The sequence below is a fragment of the Ranitomeya imitator genome, chromosome 1, assembly GCF_032444005.1.
Source record: "Ranitomeya imitator isolate aRanImi1 chromosome 1, aRanImi1.pri, whole genome shotgun sequence".
Classification (NCBI taxonomy): Eukaryota; Metazoa; Chordata; class Amphibia; order Anura; family Dendrobatidae; genus Ranitomeya; species Ranitomeya imitator.
Window position 1 is genome coordinate 954,601,664 of NC_091282.1, and position 26,293 is coordinate 954,627,956.

Consider the following 26,293-nt stretch of genomic DNA (forward strand, 5'->3'; position numbering starts at 1 on the left):
ACCTATAAATGATAGCTTTACTATCGCCTTATTTTAGAGTCTAAAATCACTCTACACTTATTTTATGGTCCTGCATATTGGAGGCCACTTCCTTTTTGAGTTTTTTTTCTATTTATTATCCATATTGTTTCTGCCATGTATGTGGTATGTGGACTATCTCTGTGAACATTCAATATTTATTGGTATTGTTTGCACATTTCTTTCTCACCTGCCCTGTATTGTCTTGCATGTCACTCCATCACAATTTCAAATGTTTTTAATTGTATTTTGCTTTCTAACTTGGCATTGTTGTTAATAAAGCCACTTTTTGATATATCATCGCCTTGTGTGCACTATACTTTGCGCACTTTCTTCTCTTCTTTTCAGCTTTACCATTTGAGAAAATGAAGAACCATATCCACAACTACCACAAAAGACTTCAAGATGTCATTGATTTTAGAGGAGGAAATACACGATACTAAGACATGGGGTATGTAAACTTTTGATAAGGGTCATTTGGATGTTTTAGATTGTCATTATGATTTAAAAAGAGAAAACACAGTAGTTTGACATTAAATAGCTTCACCCAAGCACTAGCCATGAGTGGAGAAAAAGTTTTGGAGTTATCATTCATATTCTCTGAAAAAAGGCCAAGACAGCAAAAATTCTGCCGGGGTATGTAAACTTTTGAGCACAACTGTATATTACAAATATATTTCTTATATTTGCCTATACCATTGATTTATGCGAAGTTTGTTGAAATGACACTGACCATTTAAATGCTACTCTACATAATTTATAAATCTGTAGTCTACACCCCAGTTATAGATTATACCGTTTTCAGCATCACTCCAAGTCTGTATGATCTGCATTAGACAGGCAATCAATAGAAATTCTATAGTATATAATTATGTTATATTTTATAGAGTATTTATTGTTTCTACCGAGATTGACACTTTCAGCTCGGATAGGACAATGCCAAACCATTTAGAGATGTGGACTATTCACAAGAGAAAAGGTAAAAACCCAGTGGTCAATTTATTCATACATTTCCAGGTGAAATAACAGAGAATAAGAACAATGTCGAGATAGTAGAAAAGATTATCCAAAATAACTATTTTATGGGTACGCAAGTATTTACTAAAACAGAAGAGCTGTCACACAATATCTGACATTAAATGATTTTTTTTATAATGAATGTTCTACAAGCTGCTTAGTACAATTTAACACAATGGATGCAGTAAAACATATGAATATTTTATTCTGTGTTCAAACCAATGGTTGAAAACTGAAGAGAGGAATAAATAATTGCAGTACATAGCAAAATCATTTATTATACAGAAAGAGAATTCGGTGATATATTGGATCCCAGTATTTTCTGCTTTCGTAATCGTACTGTAGCAACCTTCATCATTGCTATTAAATTATAATGTGTTGCCTTATAGACATTTTAATTCCATGTTCTCATAATGTTAATTTATGTAAGCCACAGTGAATCACTGTAGTATTTCATACTGGACAGCAGACACACGGACACTAACCATTGCAATGGACTTTTGTGTTAAGCAGGCATGTGTCTTTCCTAATTGGTCTAATTTAATAATGCTGATCTCCTCTGCAAAGTTGGAGCAATCTCTAAACTTCATAGATCTGGTATTCATAATTGAGCTCTCAGATGTATATGGAAGTTGCCAGTAATTGGTTGAGCCAAATTTCTGTGTTCTGAAAAACATTCTGACAAAGAACAGGATATGGTGTAATTCTGACCTGGCTTGATTGATCATCATAAGAAATTGCTATAGCTGTATTCCCTGGAAATGTTCTGCATTGCTTTTTATGGAAAAAAAAACCCTACGCCAAAGTACAGGAAACGGAAGAAATATGTTTGGATTTTGTTATAGCATTTTGACCGAATACACAAATAACGATTATTCCTACGTAAATAAATTTCATACATTTTGTAAAATCAGTGTGCATGCACTGTTACAATAGTAAATGTCATTTTTTTAAAGCAATTTCACTGTCTCTAAAGGTTTATTTACACAGATAAGCTTGGATAGCTTCAGTTCAAATATATAGATTTCCTTTCAGGTCATAGTTTTCTGCTCTCCGGTACCAATGATTCTAAAGAGCGCTCCTTCTTGTACCAACGGTAAACTCACAGTCTGTTGGAACCGCAGCTCTTTGCTGAATGCTTAGATTTTTTGGCAAATGTGTAGTCTCGATTTTGAAGAATATGTGGCATCTTTCCATACTTTACAAGACAGGCCTTTAGCACAGTCACATCTCTGAAATATCTCCAAGCCATGAGAGCCCTTTTTTCTCAGTTTTGTGCACACTTCCCCTTGACGTAATACGGGTTTACAAATTTTGGTCCAGAAATGTCGAGCACAGCAAAAGCCTTCAATACAATCAGTTGACCGCAGACAAGGATCTCCTTCATGTCCTGCCAAGATGTGTAAAAGAAGTTAATTATAATTTTATTATAGATCTATTTAAAGTGCCCAGTAACATTACACAGTTATCCCTTCATTAACAGCCAATATAAAGTAAACATTCAAGGGTGTATTCTTAGACACTTCTGGCCTATCCTCATGATAACTGGATGTTTCCTTCTGGAAGGAAATCACACCTATCCATAGAACAGAAGTCCTTTTTTGAATACACAAATCTCTTCACTATTTTCTATGGGAGCTATACACACAACCAAGCAAGTGTGCTCTCCTTCATTCACGAAGGCCACAACCCCAGGAAGGAAGGGAATTCAATAGACCATGCTATTTATTTCTCCTAATCTATCCTGACAAGAGATAACTTTAATAATAGTATGATGCATTCACTTGTACTGTGGTGCCAAATGGTGTAAATGAGTTGTTCGGGACTATGGGCCGGACACAGATCTGCATGAGAATCTGCCTTATTACAAATGAAAAGGGAATAACCAGTGTGAAACATGTTAATAACAAAGAACCATAGAACTGAGCTTTGTCTACTTACAGCTCTCCCAGCTCTGCTGTATTGCAGCACTGTCTGCCTGTGAGATGGAAGCTGAAACTGAGAGGAACCTGCAGTTGTGTCAGTTACAATCACACACAGCTTTGCAGTGAGATCAACAGAGCAGAGAGCGGCCATCACACATCACACTGGTAACCATTACACATCACACTGGTAACCATTAGGGTTGAGCGAAACGGGTCGGCCAGATTCAGAAGTCGCCGACTTTTGGCAAAGTCGGGTTTCATGAAACCCGACCCGACCCCTGTGTGGGGTCGGCCATGAGGTCAGCGATCTTCTGAATCTGGAATCGGAATTCCGATACCGATTCCCGATATGTTTAAGATATCGGGAATCGGTATCGGAATTCAGATTTAAGTGTAAAATAAAGAATAAAAATAAAAAATATTGCTATACTCACCCTCGGACGCGTCCTGGTTGTAACCGGGAGCCTTCCTTCCTAAGAATGAGCGCCTGAAGGACCTTTCAATGACGTCGCGGCTTGTGATTGGTCGCATGGGCGTCACGCGACCAATCACAAGCCGCGACGTCATCGAAAGGTCCTTCAAGCGCTGATTCTTAGGAAGGAAGGCTGCGGGTTAGAACCAGGGCGCGTCCGAGGGTGAGTATATACCTATTAGGATACCAGATTCAGAAGATCGCCGACCTCATGGCTGACCCCACACAGGGGTCGGGTTTCATGAAACCCGACTTTGCCAAAAGTCGGCGACTTCTGAAAATGGCTGACCCGTTTCGCTCAACCCTAGTTGTGAGAACTTTGAGCCCCCAAGTGTTTCACTACAGTTTATAACGCAGAGCCGTGAAAATAAAAAATCTTTTTTTTTCCCACAAAAATTATTTTTTAGCCCCCAGTTTTGTATTTTCCCAAGGGTAACAGGAGAAATTGGACCCCTTTTGTCCAATTTGTCCTGAGTACGCTGATACCCCATATGTTGGGGTAAACTCCTGTTTGGGCACACGGGAGAGCTCGGAAGGGAAGGAGCACTGTTTTACTTTTTCAATGCAGAATTGGCTGGAATTGAGATCGGACGCCATGTCGCGTTTGGAGAGCCCCTGATGTGTCTAAACAGTGGAAACCCCCAATTAAAACTGAAACCCTAATCCAAACACACCCCTAACCCTAATTCCAACGGTAACCTTAACCACACCTCTAACCCAGACACACCCCTAACCCTAATCCCAACCCTATTCCCAACCCCAAATGTAATCCAAACCCTAACCCTAACTTTAGCCCCAACCCTAACTGTAGCCTTAACCCTAACTGTAGCCTTAAGCCTAGCCCTAACCCTAGCCCTAACCATAACCCTAACCCTAGCCCTAACCCTAACCCTAGCCCTAATCCTAGCCCTAACCCTAAATCTAACCCTAACCCTAATGGGAAAATGGAAATAAATGCATTTTTTAAATTTTTTTATTTTTACCTAACTAAGGGGGTGATGAAGGGGGGTTTGATTTCCTTTTATAGCGGGTTATTTAGCGGATTTTTATGATTGGCAGCCGTCACACACTGAAAGACGCTTTTTATTGCAAAAAATATTTTTTGCGTTACCACATTTTGAGAGCTATAATTTTTCCATATTTGAGTCCACAGAGTCATGTGAGGTCTTATTTTTTGCGGGACGAGTTGACGTTTTTATTGGTAACATTTTTGGGCACGTGACATTTTTTGATCGCTTTTTATTCCGATTTTTGTGAGGCAGAATTACCAAAAACCAGCTATTCATGAATTTCTTTTGGGGGAGGCGTTTATACCGTTCCGCGTTTGGTAAAATTGATAAAGCAGTATTATTCTTTGGGTCAGTACGATTACAGCGACACCTCTTTGATATCTTTTTTTATGTTTTGGCGCTTTTATACGATAAAAACTATTTTGTAGAAAAAATAATTATTTTATTTTATTTTATTTAACTAGTGGGACAGTTTTATAGGTCGGGATGTTACGGATGCGGCAATACTAAATATGTGTACTTTTATTGTTTTTTTTAGTTAAAGAAATGTATTTATGGGAATAATATTTTTTTTTTCATTATTTAGGATTTTTTTTTTTTACAGACTTGTAAAAAAAATTTTTTACTTTTTTACTTTGTCCCAGGGGGGGATAGTACAGATCGGTGATCTGCCAGTTTGCACAGCACTCTGACAGATCACCGATCTGTCAAAGAGCGCTGCAGCGTCAGGCACTTGGTAAGGCACCTCCCTCCCTGCAGGACCCGGATCCGCGGCCATCTTGGATCCGGGACTTGCTGCAGGGAGGAAGGTAGGAGACCCCCGGAGCAACGCGATCACATCGCGTTGCTGCAGGGGTCTCAGGGAAGCCCGCAGGGAGCCCCCTCCCTGCGCGATGCTTCCCTGTACCGCCGGCACATCGTGATCATGCTTGATCGCGGTGTGCCGGGGGTTAATGTGCCGGGGGCGGTCCGTGACCGCTCCTGGCACATAGTGCCGGATGTCAGCTGCGATAAGCAGCTGACACCTGGCCGCGATCGGCTGCGCTCCCCCCGTGAGCGCGGCCGATCGCCTATGACGTACTATTCCATCCTTGGGAAGTAGGACCCACCCCACATGGACGGAATAGTATGTCTAATGGCAGAAAGGGGTTAAAGGCTAACTATGCTTTGAAGTAACTTATCAAAATTATCTGTCCTATGTGTGTATATGAGGAATAGCACAATTTTTAACCTTTATGTCACTTACTGTATTTTTCTGACTTTAAGGCACACTTTTTTCTTCTAAAAATGTGAAGGAAAATGGGGCGTGCGTCTTATAGTCTGGATGTACCTGTTCTGGCTGTGGCGAGGAGGTGGGGGAGCTGCAGCGGCAGTGCAGCGGGTCACAGGATGCAGGATGCAGGAGCCGGCAGCTGCGGCTAACTGCTGTGCCTGCTGCTAAAGAAAAATGAATATTCACTGCTTTCCACACCCATGGGCATGGAAGGCAGTGATTATTAATTTCTCTTTAATAGCAGATACACTGTTAGCCTCAGCAGCCGGCTTCCTGCAGCTGCCGGGCTTTTGCATGTGCCCGCTACTTAAGGCAATGAATATTCACTGCTCTCCACTCTACGCATGGAATGCTGTGGATATTCATACCCTTTAGTAGCGGGCACATGTGAACTCCTGGTAGCTGCGGCTAACACTGTCCTTGCTTTAAAAAGCAATGAATATTCACTGCTCTCCATGTGCATGGTCCTGGCATGGGGAGCGGTGCGTATTCCAGAAGCTGTCCTTGGCTTGTTAGCAGCACATGACGTCACTGCCATGAGCTGCTTACAAGCATACATCAGTTGCTGGCATTGGAACAAGACGTTGCGAGGGAGCGCAAGGAGGGTAAGCATAAAGGTTTATGGTTTTTTATGTTTTTTTTATGGGTGCCATGCATACCAGGATGGGGATCAGGGTTAATCATACCAGGATAAGGATAAGGCCATGCATACCAGAGTGGAGGTGGGGTCCCTGCATACCAGGATAGAGATGAGGGGGCCATGAACACCAGAATAGGGAAGGAGTCCAATTATACCAGGATAAGGATGGGACCATGCATACTGGGATGGAGATGTGTGCCCTGGAAACCAGGATAGGGATGGGGGCATGCATACCAGGACGGAGATGGAGGCCCTGTATACCAGTATAGGGATAAGGGGGACCAGTCCTACCAGGGTTTGAATGAGGGCCAATCATACCAGGATAAGGATGTGGCCATGCATACCAGGATAGAGATGGGGGCCCTGTATATCAGGAAAGGAATTAGGGGGATCAGGCCTACAAGGATAGGGATGAGGGGGCCATGCCTTCCAGAATAAGGATGAGGGGGCCATGCATACCAGAATAGAGATGAGAGGCCTGTGCATACCAGGATGGGGATAAGGGTGTCATGCATGCCAAGGTAGAAATAAGGGGGCCATGCATACCAGGATAGGGATAAGGAGGCCATGTATACCAGGATAGGGATGAGGAGGCCATGTATACTAGGATAGGGATGAGGGGGACATGCATACCAGGATGGGGATCTGGGGACCATATATACCAGGATATGGGATACTTAGTACAGAATCGACCACAGTTTTTGCTTCAATTTTTTTTTTCTAATTTCCTCTTTTAAAACCTAGGTGCGTCTTATGGTCCGGTGCATCTTACAGTCCAAAAAATTCTGTATATCCTGAATTCACACCAGTTTCCCCTCTATATCCTCTGTCTGTAACTTATTATCCACTGGGAGCTGGGGGAAGATGAGTTGCAGTGATTTCTCTCATAGACAGCACAGCACAGAGAGGGGAACACCATCTCTTCGTTTACTTTTAAGCTCAAAGAAAAAAGCTGCAGCAACATAGAGTATATTACTAAACCGGACTGAGCTGTCTTGATCTGAATCATCTGTAATGTGGGGAAAAACACTTTTTACAGAGGTATGCATAATATTTTTCTGTTGCCTCATCTGTTCCCTTCCCTTCATAGAGAATAATGGGCTTTGTCGTATGATGCCACCAGCCAGCCATTCTCCTGTGAGAAGGATGAACTTGGTCTGCTTTTTTCCCAACAGCACAATGGATGGTGACTTCAGAAGGCAGTGGGGGGTAGAAGAAGAATTATCTGATAAGCGGGGAAGGGAGCTCATGTCTCTGCTAAGATACCTCACAAAGTTTCTTAATCACAAGTAATTATGGTTTGTGCAAAGTTTGGTGAAAGTACGGTTCTATTTTAACTTTAAAGGAGTTGTTCCGTAAGCAAAATACATTTTAGTCAATAGATCTTGGAATAAAAGTGTTTCATAATTGCAGTTGGATGTGTTAAAAAATGTTCTTGAGCTGAGATAATCTTATATATGTGCCCCTGCTATGTGCTGTGTAATGGCTGTGTTTGACCGTACAGTAACATGGTCTGATCATACCACAGCTCCTGGGCAGGGAAGAAAGCAAAAGAGTATACAGACAGGACAGCATGGAATCTAAGCTGCTGGTTTCCTTGAGGGAAACATTTCCGTGTCTTTTGAAAAGCTTGTTTTTCCTCACAGAAAAAATCAGCTGAGATCACATGCTGTAATGTACTGTAAGTATACTCATTAGCTTCCTCCCCTGCCCAGGAGCTGTGGTATATCCAACCAGACACATTTATTACACAGGGGCCCATTTATAAGATTGTCTCGGGACAGTAAAACTTATTTATAGCACCACTTAGGCAGCTTTTTTGTTTTCAGTGCTGGTTTGTCACTTTGAATGTAAACCCCCTGACACCTTTCTTATACACACCTTCCGGGGGCTTCACCTTGTACCGGTGCTGCTCCGGTCCCATAGCGCCTTCTTGTGCCCATAACTTCTGACTGTCTAGAAGTCATAAGTTACGTCACAAGAGCACAATGCAAGTCTGAGAGAAAGAATGAGGCGGTCATAGAGATGTATTGAAGAAAGACCTCCGGCGCGCTCCTTGAAACACTGGAGCTGTAGGCTGGAAAAGAATGAAGGTTGGCGGCAGGTGAGTATGAGACAGGGCAGGGAAATTACATTTAAAGCCGGAGTGGTGCTTTAACACATCCAATTATGGAACATATTTTAATTCTGAGATCTATTAACTAAAATGTGCTTGGTTCATTGGTCAACCCCTTTTAAGGCATTTAAATTTTTATTTATTTGGTCACACCTTTTATATGCGGCATTTTGGAATGATGTCTCCCAATATTCTGCCAACCCAAATCCTTGTTAGACATGTGACTGTTCTTCTTTGGGCGTCCTTCAAGTTCCGGAATATGAGGTGTTAGGATAGTTTCAGCTACAGGGATACATATACCTGTTGAAAAATATAATAGTATAGATTTTAAGTTGTCAAGCTACAATCAGTATATCAGTAAAAGTAATGTTTGTGTTCAGATATAACAATAAAATAGTAAAAATGACAATCCATATCTGATAATCTGTGCCTATGCTGGTCTTATTACCTAGAATTTTGTAGTTTGGGATACCTAAAGAGAATGTGCAGAAGCAAGTGGCGATATGAATAGAGCAGTTACTGCATTACATATAGTATACAAGGAGAGATTCTACAGATATGCCGTACACCAGGGCATACTACTACAATCTTTTCTGCTGTGGAACTTTCAGATTGAAAATTTTTGCAAGTTTAGCCATTTACATGACATCATTCTACATCCATGGTCCAGATTTTCTTTAGTTTTGTTTAGTTTCAACAGACATTTACTAAGCATTTACGCACAAATTTAGTGTGTTAGGATTGTTGGTGACCTTTATTTAAAAAAGGGACAAGGTAAAAGGCTTTTTGGCAATAAAATAAGTACATACCCTATGTTATTTACATGTACTATTACTATTTATTTACCGGTATTTACTTATTTACTTACTACAGGCTATATGATCATTTTGATTTGTATTTTTTTTCAATAAAATAAGGAGATAGGATAGAAAATCATAGCATAAAAGAAAGGTAACACGTGAGGAGAGAATGGGATTTTATAAAATTTGGGGTAAGCAGCAAAGTATGCATCTGACAAAACTAAAAATAAGTAAAAATAAATACTTTGAAAGAAGAGAAGAAATTTGTGGAGTAAATTGGACGAACAGCGTAACAAGAGAGGGATCTGTTTCCAGAAGAGGTAAAAGAATTACGCACAGATTTACTTTTTCAAAGCTTTTACGTTTAATAAAACCCACACAATTTCCCCTACAATCATCCCAATTAAAAAGCTCAATTCTTTGCAAATGATGCATAGAAAGCTGCATTGTTACATGCTTAATGAAAGGAGAACGGAGACCACCCAAGCAAATAGTTAAAATTAAAGGCGCTTCTGCTCATGAAATATTAAGATGTCTTTAAGTGATCCTTCATTTGAAGAAACATATGGATATATTTTAGAATATTTCAGACATCGCATCAGTTTTTCATTACTTTCACTCTATGCTTGTTGTGATTTTCTGTTACATTGTTACAATTTACTACATTTTGTAAAATATGATTGTACAAATAGACCCAGCTTTTCACACCAAACAATTAGTTTTATTAGAAACCATTAGAGTGTAAAGAATCCAGAATGAGCGAACCTATGGCATTTACATATGTACGAAGAGTGGATACTGCGGAGGGTCACCTAGAAATTTCATTATGAAAGTATTCTAGCTACTAAACTGATTAAAAAGCTGATCACAAACCATCATCAGTTTACTACATTTTTTTCACCCCCCCCCCATACCTTTGAAAAATTGTAACCTTTAAAAAAATCCAATCAAATCAGGATCTAATGAAAATAGTCATCTGAAAAACTTTGAAAATAAAATACTGTACATTTCCATGGAAATTCTAAAATCTATGACAACTGACTCTGTTCTTTAAATTATTGCAAAGAATCTGAGATCCCCTTAATTTCCAACATCTTTTATGACATACTGTATAGGGTACTGGTATAGTGCAGTTCATTAGGTCATAATAATAAATACTAATATTGATCTTTATTTATATAGCACCAACATATTCAGCAACCCTTCACAGTTTAACAGTTCATACACAACAGTCATAAATAACAACGCTAAAGATAATACAATATAAGCAAAATAATATAGCAAAATAAGACGACCTTGCTCATGAGAGCTTACAAACTACAATGAGGTGAGGGGAGACACAAAGTACCGGTGCGTATTTACAATGATGGTCCAACCATCTAGAGGGAGTGGGGGGAGGAAGGGGGGGGGGGAAATAAAGGTGATATCCAAAAGTGATTAAAAAAAAAAGAAAGATTATAGATGAAGACAGATATTTATGAATTTTTTTTAATCTGCTTCTACTTTTTTCATTAGAAAATTGCATTCAAACAGAATGTGTAAAAAAAATCCAGGCTTGTAGAATATTTTAACCACAATTTAAAACTTGTCACTCAACATTGGATATTTTATTAAAAGTAGTACAATCCCATGGTACTAGAAATAACATATACAAAAAAGGAAAATCAGATAAATCAATGGCTATCAAACAGTCCAAAAAGGCTCCTCTTCCTTACCGAAGACCGTCACAGCGTGCCAATATCATACAGTTCAAAAAGTGAAATAACAGTGTAAGAAGGCAAATGAGCCAGAGGCAAAGTATGAATAAAAAAAATTTTGTGAGGAAAAAATGTGACATGATCAGAGAAAAAATACAGTGGCAGTGTAAGGTTCCAGCAGGAATGCGGGATGCAGTAACGCGCGGGAGGCAGTGCAAGGGTTAATAGGTTTATTTACAGGGGAAGCACTCCATGCAGGGAGGTAAAGGGTTAAACAGTGTAAGTGGCACAACTGAAGTACGACGGTACAAATAACGACAATATGGTAGCAAGGGTTACAGGAAGCCCAAACACTGCTGCTCCTACTGTGTACACTATAGTGCCAGCAATGGCGGGCACGGTGTCCTTACTAATGGGGTTCTGCACACAACAACACCCCACCTTCTGGTGATAGTGGTCGGTCTCCACTACCTTCCACTGCCCCTAGTCTATATTCTGTGGTGGCTAACTAACAGTGAGGGCCACAGTCATGTACGAGTCCAGTGTGGTTCTGCTAACATACGCTGGCAAGGTAAGGTCACAAGTGTCTGGACCGATATTTACTAGCACAGTTGGGATGTAAATAATGGTCACGCTCCCGGTATCTTTCAGGTGGCACACACACGATATTCAGAATCCTGAAGCGACTGGTACCTGGCTTTATGGCGGTCACTGGGCGCACACTGCCCATCTCTCTCTCTTTGGTCCCCGCTGTCAATGGCGTGTCTCTAGTCTGTGTGGCACTGGTGCTCCCTGGCAGAAACACTCTGCTCTGCTGGCATGGCTCGACATGACTCTGCTCTGCACGGCTCTGCACCACAGGCGATGGGGGCTCCTTCTATATGGCCTATCGCCACACCAGTACCCTCTGGTGGGGGAAGCAGGGTGCGCCGCTCACCATTCTGCTCGCTGCTCTCTGTGCTGCTCTCCGCCAGTGCCAGGCTGCCCTGCTTTGCGCTTTTTCCTCTTGTCCTTACAATGCTGCGTGCCCTTTTCAGGTTCTCCCTGCCCTCCTGAGACAGCAGGAAACTCCATCCCACTAAAACTTCCCCCAGGCTGCAGGGGAAGGACCGCCTTCTCAAAGCTTTCCCCCGGGAACAGAGGATGCAGCCCTTTTAGTTCTGGATCTGGCATGCAAGTACCCGTGATCCAGTCAACCTCCTTACATACCTGAAAAGAAATTGCACTTTCAAAATGTCCTTTTCCTTTTAGAAGTGCAATTTATTTTCTTGTTTTTCATTGTATTTTTTTCTGTGATCATGCCATGCTTTTCCCTTACCTTTTTGTTTATTTATTATCATAGTTTGCCTTTGGCTCACTTGCACTCTTTTACACTGTTATTTCACTTTTTGAACTGTATGATAGTGTCACGCTGTGATGGTCTTGAGTATGGAAGAGGGGTCTCAAGTTGTCCCTGGAACTGGGAGCCTAACTATCCCTATCACTTTTACTACAACTTTACCCCAACCACTTACCTTTAGCACACAGCATGGGAAGACAAATCTTTCATCACCAGGGATAAGAAGGTCGTGCCAGTTTATATAGGAAGAGGTAATAACCAGATCAGTAGCAGCTGAAAAGGAGCTGCATATTTCTGACTAGCATAGAAAGGGGTGTTAACCTCTTCAGCAAAAGAAGAAACTAAATACATTTAATATGGGAACCAAAATCACACCATCTCTAAAGAAGGCCAGTGATTAATTGCCCAGAATGACCATCTAACCCAATGCCTCCCAGGGGGCGTGACACCCTCATGACAGGTAGACATTAATTTATCAGATTTTCCTTTTTGTATTTATTATTGCCAGTACCGATAAAGGTCTGCGATTGAGACATAAACATTTTTAATTACGGTAATCTGTATTGTACTCCTTTAAATAAAGTATTTTTGAATTTTGAATGTTGAGTGCCAAGTTTTATATTGTGACTGCATCAATGGATAGGATTCTACTTGAGCACCACCATTACCAGAAGCGCTGTGATTTTCTACTTATAGAATATTTTAGCACTGGAGTTTTTGCTGCTTTCATTTGTTGCTGACTGGAAAGCATGAAAGCACCACTGCAGCATTTGTTTTACTTTAATGTTGCAATGGTGTCACTAAAGTAAGTTCCCTTACCTAAGTATTATACTTATGAACAGCTGTCTTCTGCTCTTTACGATGCCTAGATAACCCGAAACCCACTAGTGGACTCGCCACCTCAGAGAACAATGCTAATAGACAAACACCTCATCAATTGTAGGTGAAAACGAGGCATAGGCAATTTTAAAAAACATATGTACTTTATTTAAACACCTATAAAGGACAAGACAAGGAAATTCTTAAAAAACTGGTGGCAGACAGAACAGACATGTATAGTTGAACAGATAAAGCCACTAAAAAACGCACCACATTTCAATGCTACTCAGTAAATATCAAATACCTGCATTATGACTTACATATTACTTACTGCTAGACAAACCATTTCTTGTCATAATATAATAAATACGTTAATTAGGAGACTATTCCGCATGTAAGATACTCCAAAAAGCATAAATATGCATGATCTAAGCCTAAAAAAGCTTCTATTCCCCAAACTGATAGTTCTACATATGAAGAGTAACTTGCAAGAAAGTGTCTAGTGCAAAGAAATAACAGTGCCCTGTCATGCAACAAACATTGATTGCAGAGAGACCCGCTAGTAGCGGCTACATATAAAGCGGCTATAGTTATATGTAACTTACATGAGTATGTATCCTGTCCTGTGTGCTCACCAGTCACCCCGTGATAGGCATTCGCGGTGATGCGCCCCCTGCTGGATGTCCCTTGAGCATGGGAAAAGTTCCCAGGCTCGAGGTCATATGCGGACATTCAGCAGGGGGCGCATCACAGTGAATGAAGGTAACTACAGGTCATTGACCTACATTACCTTCATTCCCCGGGGTTTTACAGCCACGAGCACAGCTACATTAGCAGAGCTCCTGGCTGTAAAATATTTTAACCCTTTCAGATGGATTTACAACGTGGGACGTGACAGATCATAGGAAGGTATGTATATTGTTGGTTTATTATTTTTAATTTGTTACAGAACGAGTGTCTTCAGGTGGATTGAGTGAGCAATAAAATATTAAAACAACCTGTGTGTTTATTTTATTAAAATACTTTTTAACCCTTAAATTGCTGAACGCTATTAAATTTAAGGGATAAAGGCAATTTAAGGGTTAAATCGCTAAAAAAATTGGCGTGGGCTCCTGCGCAATTTTCTCCGCCAGAGTAGTAAAGCCAGTGACTGAGGGCAGATATTAATAGCCTAGAGAGGGTCCACGGTTTTTGGCCCCCCTGGCTAAAAACATCTGCCCCCAGCCACCCCAGAAAAGGCACATCTGTAAGATGCGCCTATTCTGGCACTTGGCCACTCTCTTCCCACTTCCGTGTAGCAGTGGGATATGGGGTAATGAAGGGTTAATGTCACCTTCCTATTGAAAGGTGACATTAAGCCAGATTAATAATGGAGAGGCGTCAATTCTGACACCTATTCATTATTAATCCAATTGTATGAAAGGGTTAAAAAAAAACACACACACATTATTAAAAAGTATTTTAATGAAATAAACACACAGGTTGTTTTAATATTTTATTGCTCGCTCAATCCACCTGAAGACCCTCGTTCTGTAACAAATTAAAAATAATAAACCAACAATATACATACCTTCCGATGATCTGTCACATCCCACGATGTAAATCCATCTGAAGGGGTTAAAATATTTTACAGGCGGGAGCTCTGCTATAATGCAGCTGTGCTCGTGCCTGTAAAACCCGGGGAATGAAGGTAATGTAGGTCAATGACCTATAGTTACCTTCAGTCCCGTTGATGCGCCCTCTGCTGGATGTCCTTCGAGCGTGGGAAAAAAAATCAGACAAGTTCCCAGGCTCGAGTTCATATGAGGACATCCAGCAGAGGGCGCATCACCGCGAATGAAGGTAACTATAGGTCATTGACCTACATTACCTTCATTCCCCGGGGTTTTGCAGCCACGAGCACAGCTGCATTAACGGAAAGCACCAAATACTGCATGGAAGAGTTATTGAATCCAGGCATATTTTTAAAAACTTTTTTGGAGTTTTGTATATCATATACCATCAAAATGTGACAGAAAACTCTCTTTTTTAGAGTGTTATATACCACCGAAATGTACTGCAAAGCACGTAATATTCTATGGGTGAGTAATTGAATCCAGAAACATTTTTCAACGCTTTTTTGGACTGTTATGTAACACCAAAATGTGAAAGAAAGCAAGGAATACTCTTTAGATGACTTATTGATTCCAAAAATATTTGTTAAAACTTTTTTGGAGGTTTACATACCACCATATTGTGACAATAACCATGTTAAACTGTATGGATGATGAATTGAATCCAGAAATTTTTTGTTAACATAAAATTTTTTAAAGTGCAGTTGACATGCTTCTACATCCATAAAAGCTTTGCAGAAAATGCAAAGCCAGTCAAAAATTATAAGGAGAGTCATCCAGTCATCCATAGACCCTGGGAAGGCAACACCTTTGATGCAAGTGTTTAATTTCTGCTGCCCGCTGGTTGAATGAGATGTGATGACGGGTCCCAATCTCATGAACCCCAATCTCCACTGCCGGTTGAATGGAATGACCTCCCCCTAGGATGCCAAATGTTGGTACTTTGCGAATAGCAGGCCAGCAAGCAGTTCTCCAGCCTTGGCCCTGGCTCAGCTAATAATAATAACGTAATGATATATGGATGAGCCATTGAATGCAAAAAACTGCTTCAACTCTTTTCATGGTCTGTTATATAACACCTAAATATACCTTAAAGCAAATAATAATATATGTCTGAATAATTGAATGCAAAACAAATGTTCAACACTTTTTGGAACTGTTATATGCCACTGAAATGTACCACAGAGCATGTAGTATATGGATGAGTAATTGAATACAGAAACATTTTTGTGCTTTTTTTGGGACTGTTATATAACACCGAAATGTACCGCAGAGCACAGAATAATTCATGCGTAAGTAATTGCATCCAGAAAAATGTTTCAATGCTTTCTTGGAGGGTTATGTGCCATCCAAATGAACCAGAGAGCGCGTAATAATATATGGATGAGTAACTGAATTTAGAAAAAAATTTCAACATTTTTTGGAACTGTTATATAACACCAAAATGTACTACAGAGCACAAAATAGTATGTTTATGACTAATTAAATACAGAAAAATTCTTAATTGCTTTTTTGTCTGTTACATAACACTAAAATGTACCACAGACCATGCAATTGTATATGGATGAGTCATTTAATACAGCAAACAGTTTCAACGATTTTTGTGAGTACTATATAACTAAAATTTCAACACTTTTGTAGAGAGTTATAGGCCACCGAAATGTACCACATAGCATGTAATAGTACATGGATGAGTAATTAAATACAGAAAAAAATTTCAACAATTTTTGAGTGCTATATGCCAGAAAAATGTACCATAGTAGTATATGGATAAGTAATTGAATACAGAAAAATGATTCAATGCTTTTTGGGAGTGTTATATAACATTGTACTGCAAAGCACGTAATACTTTATGGGTGAATAACTGAATCCAGAAAAATGTTTCAACACTTTTTGCAGTGTTAAATGACACAGAAATGTACCACAAAGCATGCAATACTCTGTGAATGACAATATAGTAATTTTTTCCACAAAAAAAAATTTGGTCAACTGTCACAGATTTATATTTAGCAAAGGACTGCAAACCACAATGACAGCTTAGAGACTTTATTCAGCCTCTCTCCCTGCTCCAACAAGTCTCTCTCACTCCCTAGTCTAAATGCATAATGTATCTGATACAAACAGCAAAGCACAAAATTAGCCCTTACAAGGACAGGACTCTGATTCGCTAAACTGTACACATACACACACACACCTGGACAGGTACTCTCTCCCTCCAATAATAACTGTCACAGAGCTGTGCAATAGCATCAGTGTGCCGAGCCTGTCCATTTATAACCCCCCTGATGATGTCACACGACCAGCCAATGACAGTAATGACACTTCAAAAATGGCTACCGCATCACAGTGACATGCATGCAATCCCCGCATGTTTATCGGCTGTGTAAAAGGTGTCAAACATGCAGGGTGGGGATTCTAGTTTGAAATTGAGTGCTAGCTAATGTTTGTTGAGTGCCGAGCACATCCAACTACCCAGATACTTGAGTGATATCCTTTCTCTAGTGTTAGGGTCGTGACGACCCGTTTTAGTTTTTAAATGCATACAAATTCTACATACATTTGCTTATTGCATCAAGACTTTTTGACTTTTTCAGGAACTTATTGTTAAACAAAATACAATAAAATAAAACTATTTTACTAAATTGTAAAATGCTCTTATTAAAATTATAACATTTGTGTTGTTGGGGTCAATTTCGACCCAGGTCTAATATAAGAGTAAAAAAACAATAATAAGTTCCAAAACAGCCCACAGCCAGCTCTACCTCCAACAACTTGAGTTAGGGACATGTCCAGGCATGTATTGCCAAATCAGCTTAGAGTTGGTACTTTGCAGAGTATACATCTCCAGTTTACACATGCAACAATGAGGAGAAGATTTGATGTAAGCCAAATTCTGGATTATATCTTAGCTGATAATGAATCAGAGGATACACAGCAGCAAACTGATACCGATGAACAGGTTTCTGAGGAGGAAGATGATGTGGAGTATCAACCGGAAGACACAGACAGTTCTGATCAGTCTGATGAGGAGGTGACTGGTGCTGAAGCTGCTCCCGCTGAAAGATTCAAATCCAAAAGTGGCAAGATCAGTTGGAGCTCAGTACCTCCAGATGTTCATGGCAGGGCAGATGCTGCAAATGTCATAAAAATGACCCCTGGGATCACAAGGTTTTCTGTGACAAGAGTAAGTGACATCAAGACATGTTTTGATCTGTTTATGCCATTGTCAATAAAATAAGTCATTATTGCTATGACAAACCTTGAAGGAAAAAAGTCCACGGCAACATGTGGAATGACCTTCATGATGATGTCCTGGATGCCTACATTGATGTTCTTCTCCTTGCTGGAGTGTACAAATCCTGCAATGAGGCCACTGATAGTCTCTGTGACGCATCGACAGGCAGGAATATTTTCCGGGCAACAATGTCACTTCAAAAGTTTCAAATGATATCAAGAGTCCTCGGGTTTGACAACAGAGATATGACAACAAAATATGACAAACTTGCTCCCATCAGGGATGTTTGGGAGAAATGGGTGCAGCTCCTTCCACTGATGTTCAACCCAGGGCCAGAGGTGACAGTAGACAAACGTTTTCTCCCTTTCCACGGAAAATGCCCCTTCTGGCAATACATGCCAAGTAAGCCAGGCAAATACGGCATAAAAATCTGGGCAGGCTGTGATGCAAAAACTAGCTATGCATGGAAACTACAGATTTTCACAAGCAAGTCTGCAAGCGGCATCCCTGAAAAAAAACAAGGAAAACGTGTAGTCCTCAATATGACTACTGGACTGCAGGGTCACAAAATTACTTGTGACAATTTTTTTTCCAGCTATGACCTTGGACAAGAACTTCTCAGGAGGAAAATCACCATGGTGGGCATAGTGAAAAAAAACAAACCTGAGCTGCCCGCTGAATTGTTGCAGATGAAGGACAGGGTCCCACTTTCCTCAAAGTTTGTTTTTACAGACACCACCACCTCTGTTTCATACTGCCCCAAAAAACGACGGAATGTGGTACTGATGTCCACACTTCGAAAAGATGCAGCTGTGCCATCAGGAAGTGACAAAAAACCCAGAATCATCCTGGACTATAACAAAAACAAAGGAGGAGTGGACAACCTGGACAAGCTGACTGCCACCTATACTTGCCAGCGAATGACTAGGAGATGGCCAATGGTTGTATTTTACAACATCCTTGATGTGTCAGCATGCAATTCATTTGTGTTGTGGACCCACATTCACCAAGGATGGTATTCAAAGAAAAAAAACAAGTGGAGAATGTTTCTTGAGGAACTAGGAAGATCCCTTGTCAAGGCGCACATTGATCAAAGGGAACGAGAGCCTGCCCTGAGACCCAGCCGCTGCAGCCTTGGTCCGACAACTCCAGAGCTCAACAAGTGCTTCGTCCACACCCACAGCAACACAAAGAGCATCATCACCAGCATCCTCCTCAACCAGGCCTGCCTCAACATCAACCACAACAGCCACAACCCCAGTGAGACCACCTGATTCTAAAAGAAAGAGGTGTCAGCTCTGCCCTAGCAATAAGGACAGAAAGACAAACACATCGTGCTTCGCCTGCAAAAAATACCTCTGCAAAGAACACACAAAAAGTGTCACTTTTTGCCACACATGCATCTAAATATTAATGTATCTAAAAACTAGTACTTGATTTCTGTTGATTTGATTGGCTTGATTGATTGTTGTTTGTTTGTTTGTTTGTTTGACCTAGAAAAGCTACTTTTTATTATTATTGCTATTAATGTTAATATAATTTTCATCTTTTATTTGTATTAAAGTTCAATAAAAAAAATCTGTTTTTTGCCTTTTTCATAAATTAGTTAGATATGAGTCAAAATTGATCCGTAACACCATAGATGTTACTAGAGTTAATAAAATAAAATATATATATGTATTTTTTTTTACATTTAAGAAATGTGTTTTAAAACCCTTCAGTAATAGTCAGGTAATATAACAAACTTTTTTAAGTTTATATTATTCTCTTGAGGTTCATTTGACAATATTTTTATATTGAAAATGAAGGGTATGCTCTCAAATGAAAGGCCCAGGGGGCCACAACAAAAATATTAAAATCAATCCTTCCATGGATGAGAAACCCTAACAAGGTAACTAAGAGGTAAGAAACAAATTGGATCATAAATAACTGTTTTTAGGGTACCCTAGGGGTGATTTAAGACACGGGTCAAAACCGACCCGTTAACATAAGAAAGAGTAACAGAAAGCTAACACTAGAGGAAGGATATCCGAGTATCACTGAGCACGCTTGCTCATCCATAATCAAAAACTCTATGGATTAGTGTGCTGTCCGACAAAAAAAAGGAGGGCACACAGACGTACTTGTACAACAAATTTATGATTGCAGCCTAAGACTTGTATACATTGTATGTAGTGTGACCTGCAAAAGCACAAAATCCTCTATTATAGGTAAAACGTGCATTTTAGAAGCTGTGAAAATCTGTCATCAGCCAAATCAGACTTGACATTGGCAAAACACATATTACAAAGTCCAGCACAATTTCCACTGAAATACATACATATTAATTATAGTGCTCAGCAATAAACCATTGGCATTACTTTTTGAATGGAAATAGTATCTGTTAGACTGTGCCACCAGAAGGGATATCCTTTGGCAATGATCTTACATTATAATGCCAAAATAATTCAAGATTTTATAGAAGTGTTTGAAAATACATAATCTATGGCATAGTCTACTCAAGTTTAATTTTGTTATCTTGGGGTTTGGCTTTTTGGAACACTTAAAATCAATTAATTATATGAAATATGAACATTTGGATGGAAAGTTATAGCAGGGCCCTAATGCCCTGTGAGCTATAATAAATCTTTTTTCACTGTTATTCCATTAACATCACTAGTTCTTTCAAGTAGTGTTCTGTAGAAATAAAGGGGAGTAAAGCTCAGTCTATTGAGAATGCCATACCAAGTTTTTGCCCACAAATCTTTTTCACATGATTTCTATTGGTAAAATAATTATTTGGCCCACATGTGGACCATTTATACTGTAATTCTTGCAATACAGTGGGTACGGAAAATATTCAGACACCTTTAAATTTTTCACTCTTTGTTTCATTACTAGTGTTGAGCATTCCGACACCGCAAGTATCGGGTATCGGCCGATACTTGCGGTATCGGAATTCCGATACCGAGATCCGATACTTTTGTGGTATCGGGTATCGGTATCGGATACATAGAGATGTGTAAAATAAAGAATTAAAATAAAAAATATTGATATATTTACCTCTCCGGCGGCCCCTGGACTCAGCGCGGGTAACCGGCAGGCTTCGTTGTTCAAAATCAGCGCTTTTAGGACCTGAGAATCACGTCCCGGCTTCTGATTGGTCGCGGGCCGCCCATGTGACCGCCACGCGACCAATCACAAGCCGCGACGTCACCGCAAGCTATTAACGCGCTCATTTTTAAAAATGAGCGCGTTAATGGCTTTCAAAGACGTAGCGGCCAATCACAAGCCGCTACGTCTTTGAAAGCCATTAACGCGCTCATTTTTAAAAATGAGCGCGTTAATAGCTTGCGGTGACGTCGCGGCTTGTGATTGGTCGCGTGGCGGTCACATGGGCGGCCCGCGACCAATCAGAAGCCGGGACGTGATTCTCAGGTCCTAAAAGCGCTGATTTTGAACAACGAAGCCTGCCGGTTACCCGCGCTGAGTTCAGGGGCCGCCGGAGAGGTAAATATATCAATATTTTTTATTTTAATTCTTTATTTTACACATCCCTATGGATCCCAGGGCCTGAAGGAGAGTTTCCTCTCCTTCAGACCCTGGGAACCATGAGAATACCTTCCGATACTTGATGTCCCATTGACTTGTATTGGTATCGGATATCGGTATCGGCGATATCCGATATTTTTTGGGTATCGGCCGATACTATCCGATACCGATACTTTCAAGTATCGGACGGTATCGCTCAACACTATTCATTACAGCTATTTGGTAAATTCAAAAAAGTTCATTTTTTTTCTCATTAATGTACACTCTGCACCCCATCTTGACTTTAATCTAATTTGTGCATATTTATTAAGAAAAGAAAAACTGAACTATCATATGGTCATAAGTAGGGTTGAGCGACCTTTACTTTTATAGGATCGGGTCGGGTTTCACGAAACCCGACTTTTTCAAAAGTCGGGTCGAGTGAAATCAGCCGATCCTATAAAAAAGTCGGGGTCGGGGTCGGCCGAAACCCGAAACCCAATGCAGTGCATTGGATTTCCATGGTTCCCAGGGTCTGAAGGAGCGGAAACTCTCCTTCAGGCCCAGCGATCCATATTTTAGTGTAAAATAAAGAATTAAAATAAAAAATATCGCAATACTTACCCTCTGACGCGCCCTGGTACTAACCGGGAACCTTCCTCCTTCGAATCAGCGCTTCCAGGACCTTGCGGTAACGTCGCGGTGACATCGCGGCTTGTGATTGGTCGCGCGGCCGCCCATGTGACCGCTCGCGCGACCAATCAGAAGCCGTGACGTCACCGCGACGTCACCGAAGGTCCTGCAAGCGCTGATTCTTAGGAAGGAAGGCTGCCGGAAAGAAGCAGGGCGCGTCCGAGGGTGAGTATATTCCTATTAGGTATATACTCACCCTCGGACGCGCCATGCTTCTTTCCGACAGCCTTCCTTCCTAAGAATCAGCGCTTGAAGGACCTTCGGTGACGTCACGGCTTCTGATTGGTCGCGCGGCCGCCCATGTGACCGCTCGCGCGACCAATCACAAGCCGCGATGTCACCGCGACGTCACCGCAAGGTCCTGGAAGGCTGATTCTAAGGAAGGAAGGTTCCCTGTTAGTACCAGGGTGCGTCAGAGGATAAGTATTGCGATATTTTTTATTTTAATTCTTTATTTTACACTTAAATCTGAATTCCGATACCAATTCCCAATATCTTAAACATATCGGGAATTGGTATCGGAATTCCGATTCCAGATTCAAAAGATCGCCGACTTCATGGCCGACCCCACACAGGGGTCGGGTCAGGTTTCATGAAACCCGACCTTGCCAAAAGTCGGCGACTTTTGAAAATTTTCGACCCGTTTCGCTCAACCCTAGTCATAAGTATTCAGACCCTTTGCTCAGACACTCATATTTAAGTCACATGTTGTTCATTTCCTTGTGATCCTCCTTGAGATGTTTCTACTCCTTTATTGGAGTCCAGCTGTGTTTAATTAAACTGATAGGACTTGATTTGGAAAGACAAACACCTGTCTATATAAGACCTCACAGCTAAAAGTACATGTCAGACCAAATGAGAATCATGAGGTCAAAGGAACTGGCCAAGGAGCTCAGAGACAGAATTGTGGCAAGGCACAGATCTGGCCAAGGTTACAAAAGAATTTCTGCCTTTCTCTAGGTTCTTAAGAGCACAGTGGCCTCAATAATCCTTAAATGGAAGATGTTTGAGACCGCCAGAAGTCTTCCTAGACTTGGCCATCCAGCCAAACTGATCAATCGTAGGAGAAGAGCCTTGGTGAGAGAGGTAAAGAAGAACTCCAAGATCACTGTGGCTGAGCTCCAGAGATGCAGTAGGAAGATGGGAGAAAGTTCCACAAAGTCAACAATCACTGCAGCCCTCCAGACCTTCCAGAGATCAGCTGTAACCTTTGGCAGCAATCAGATGCAAGCAATGTACAGACTGAAACACCAGAAAGCCACGCATTGTTTACTGGCTGCTGCCAAATGCTGATGTTTATCTCCCATTCAAGAGATTGTAAGATAAACTCCAGTAGCCAGTAGTGTTAGTTCTGTTCATTGCTCCTAACTGCAGTGTTCTTTTCCATACTTTGCCTAAATCTGTCCATTTCTGGAACAAATAATAGCTGATTGGTGGGGTTCCAGGGTTTTGGGCCGCCATTGATCTCATAATGATTATTGATACCAACCACACAGATAACTTTTTAATTATTTCATCTCGGACAACTTTTTAAGTTCTTGAAAATGGCAGGGGAGCAATAAAATCTCCAGTTCCCAGTTTTTGGAAGTATATTGGTGTTAAGAAAAAAACAATAAAGGAACCCACATTTTATAGATAAACCATTGCTCATCACTTTGAAGCTTTATGTTATTATCACATGGCTAATTCACTCAACAATAAATATGCTGTTTTCCTTTATACATATCAATGTTATTACCTTGAAACGTGATTGAAGTAGGTAGTAAAGTGTACCATATTTTGTGCTTCATAAGACACACCTGATTATAAGGCGCACCCCCAAATTTGGTGAAGAAAAAGAGAACAAAATAATTTTATGTTAAATGGGGGTCTGTCTTATAATGCCAGTGTCCATCTTGCAAATCATATATAGGTCCCTCATCCTGGTATCTATATAGCCTCACCCTGGCACACTGCCCCCATCCCATCCTGGATATGGCTCCTGTTGTGAATTCTGCTCTTGGGCTCCCTCCGGTGGTTATGAGTGGTAGTGCTGCTGTCTTTGGATCGCAGCATTTATCAGGTGTGTCCACTTATTGCAATTTGGCCTAGGAGCAGCATGAGACGTACTCTGGAGAAGGTGGTAACTGTACTGACCGCAGACCCTGAACTTAGCACCGCAACTAGAAGTAACCATGGGATGTACCTAACACTCCCTAGACACCTCGACACAGCCTAAGAACTAACTTCCCCTAAAGATAGAAACGGGAAGACTATCTTACCTCAGAGAAAATCCCCAAAGGATAGACAGCCCCCCACAAATATTGACTGTGAGAAGAGAGGGAAATGACATACACAGACTGAAATCAGGATTTAGCAAAGGAGGCCTTTCTAGCTAAAAAGAAAGAATAGGACAGAGTACTATGCAGTCAGTATAAAAACACTAGAAAATATCCACCACAGAAAATACAAATCTCCACATCTGACTAAAGACATGGAGGGTATATCTGCATCTCCAGAGATACTGCTTGGCTGCAAAAAATCCCTACACAGACAAAGCTGGACAAGACAAAACATGAAAATGCACTGAACTATAAGGCCCACAGCATGTGGACAGCAAACACAAAGCCAGAACTTATTTTTGTTGAAAAGAACAGCAAAACAGGAGAGACCAGGTAGGGATGTGAATCCTCCAAAAACAATGGACAACTGGCCCTGACTAAAGGATCAAGCAAGACTATATAGCAAGACTATATAGCCCAGTCCAAATTGCAGTAAGTGGACACACCTGATAAATGCTGCGATCCAAAGATAGCAGCACTACCACTCATAACTAGGGTTGAGCGAAACGGGTCGAACATTTTCAAAAGTCGCCGACTTTTGGCGAAGTCGAGTTTCATGAAACCCGATCCGACCCCTGTGCGTGGTCGGCCATGCGGTACGCGACTTTCGCGCCAAAGTCGCGTTTCAATGACGCGAAAAGCGCCATTTCTCAGCCAATGAAGGTAAACGCAGAGTGTGGGCAGCGTGATGACATAGGTCCTGGTCCCCACCATCTTAGAGAAGGGCATTGCAGTGATTGGCTTGCTGTCTGCGGCGTCACAGGGGCTATAAAGGGGAGTTCCCGCCGACCGCCATGTTACTGCTGCTGATCTGAGCTTAGGGAGAGGTTGCTGCCGCTTCGTCAGAAGCAGGGATAGCGTTAGGCAGGGTCCATTAACCACAAAACCGCTTGTGCTGTAGCGATTTCCACTGCCCAACACCACCTTCGGTGTGCAGGGATAGTGGAAGCTCCTTTTTTTTTTTTTTTCCTCAGCGCTGTAGCTCATTGGGCTGCCCTAGAAGGCTCCCTGATAGCTGCATTGCTGTGTGTACGCCGCTGTGCAAACCAACTGCTTTTTTCAAAGCACAAATCCTCTTGTTCCTTCCTTTCTGCACAGCTATCTTGTTTGTTTGTCCACACTTTTTATTTAATTTGTGCATCAGTCCACTCCTTATTGCTGCCTGCCATACCTGGCTGAGATTACTGCAGGGAGATAGTAATTGAAGGACAGTTCCTTTTTTTTTTTTTTTTTTTTTTGTGGGAGATTAAGATTGACATTTCTGCTAGAGTGCCATCTCTGTCTGTGTCATCTCTCACTCAGTGGGCCATTGAAAGCCTATTTATTTTTTTGCTTGATTTGGGTTCCAAAATCTACCAGAAAAAATCACAACATCAATCAGTGGGAGAAAAATATTGGCCTCAGGGCTTGTGTGCGACTCCTTACTCCTGTGTGTGCCATCTCTCACTCAGTGGGCCATAGAAAGCCTATTAATTTTTTTGCTTGATTTGGGTTCTAAATTCTACCTGAAAAAATCAATAAATCAATCAGTGGGAGATTAATATTGGCCTTTGGGCTTGTGTGCCAGTCCTAAGCGTGCCATCTCTCTCTCTCTCAGATAGTGGGCCATAGAAAGCCTATTTTTTTATTATTTTATTGGGTTTATAAATTTTCCCTGGAAAAAAAAAAAAAGTGGGAGATTAATATTGGCCTCTGGGCTTGTGTGCCAGTCCTGAGCGTGCCATCTCTCTCACAAATAGTGGGCCATAGAAAGCCTATTTATTTTTTTGGTTGATTTGGGTTCATAATTCTACCT

The 26,293-nt window shown here is 41.0% G+C and overlaps 1 protein-coding gene across 1 annotated transcript in view; it reads right to left on the minus strand.

The window, feature by feature from the left end:
* Positions 1 to 993: 993 nt before the first annotated feature.
* Positions 994 to 26,293, minus strand: part of DKK2 (dickkopf WNT signaling pathway inhibitor 2) — a 253,508-nt gene continuing 228,208 nt past the window's right edge. The window contains exons 3-4 of the mRNA XM_069743724.1: positions 8,625 to 8,771; positions 994 to 2,425 (exon numbers count right to left, since the gene is read on the minus strand). Of these exons, the coding sequence (XP_069599825.1) occupies positions 2,175 to 2,425; positions 8,625 to 8,771 (398 nt within the window). The 3' untranslated portion in view covers positions 994 to 2,174. The remainder of the gene's footprint in view (positions 2,426 to 8,624; positions 8,772 to 26,293) is intronic.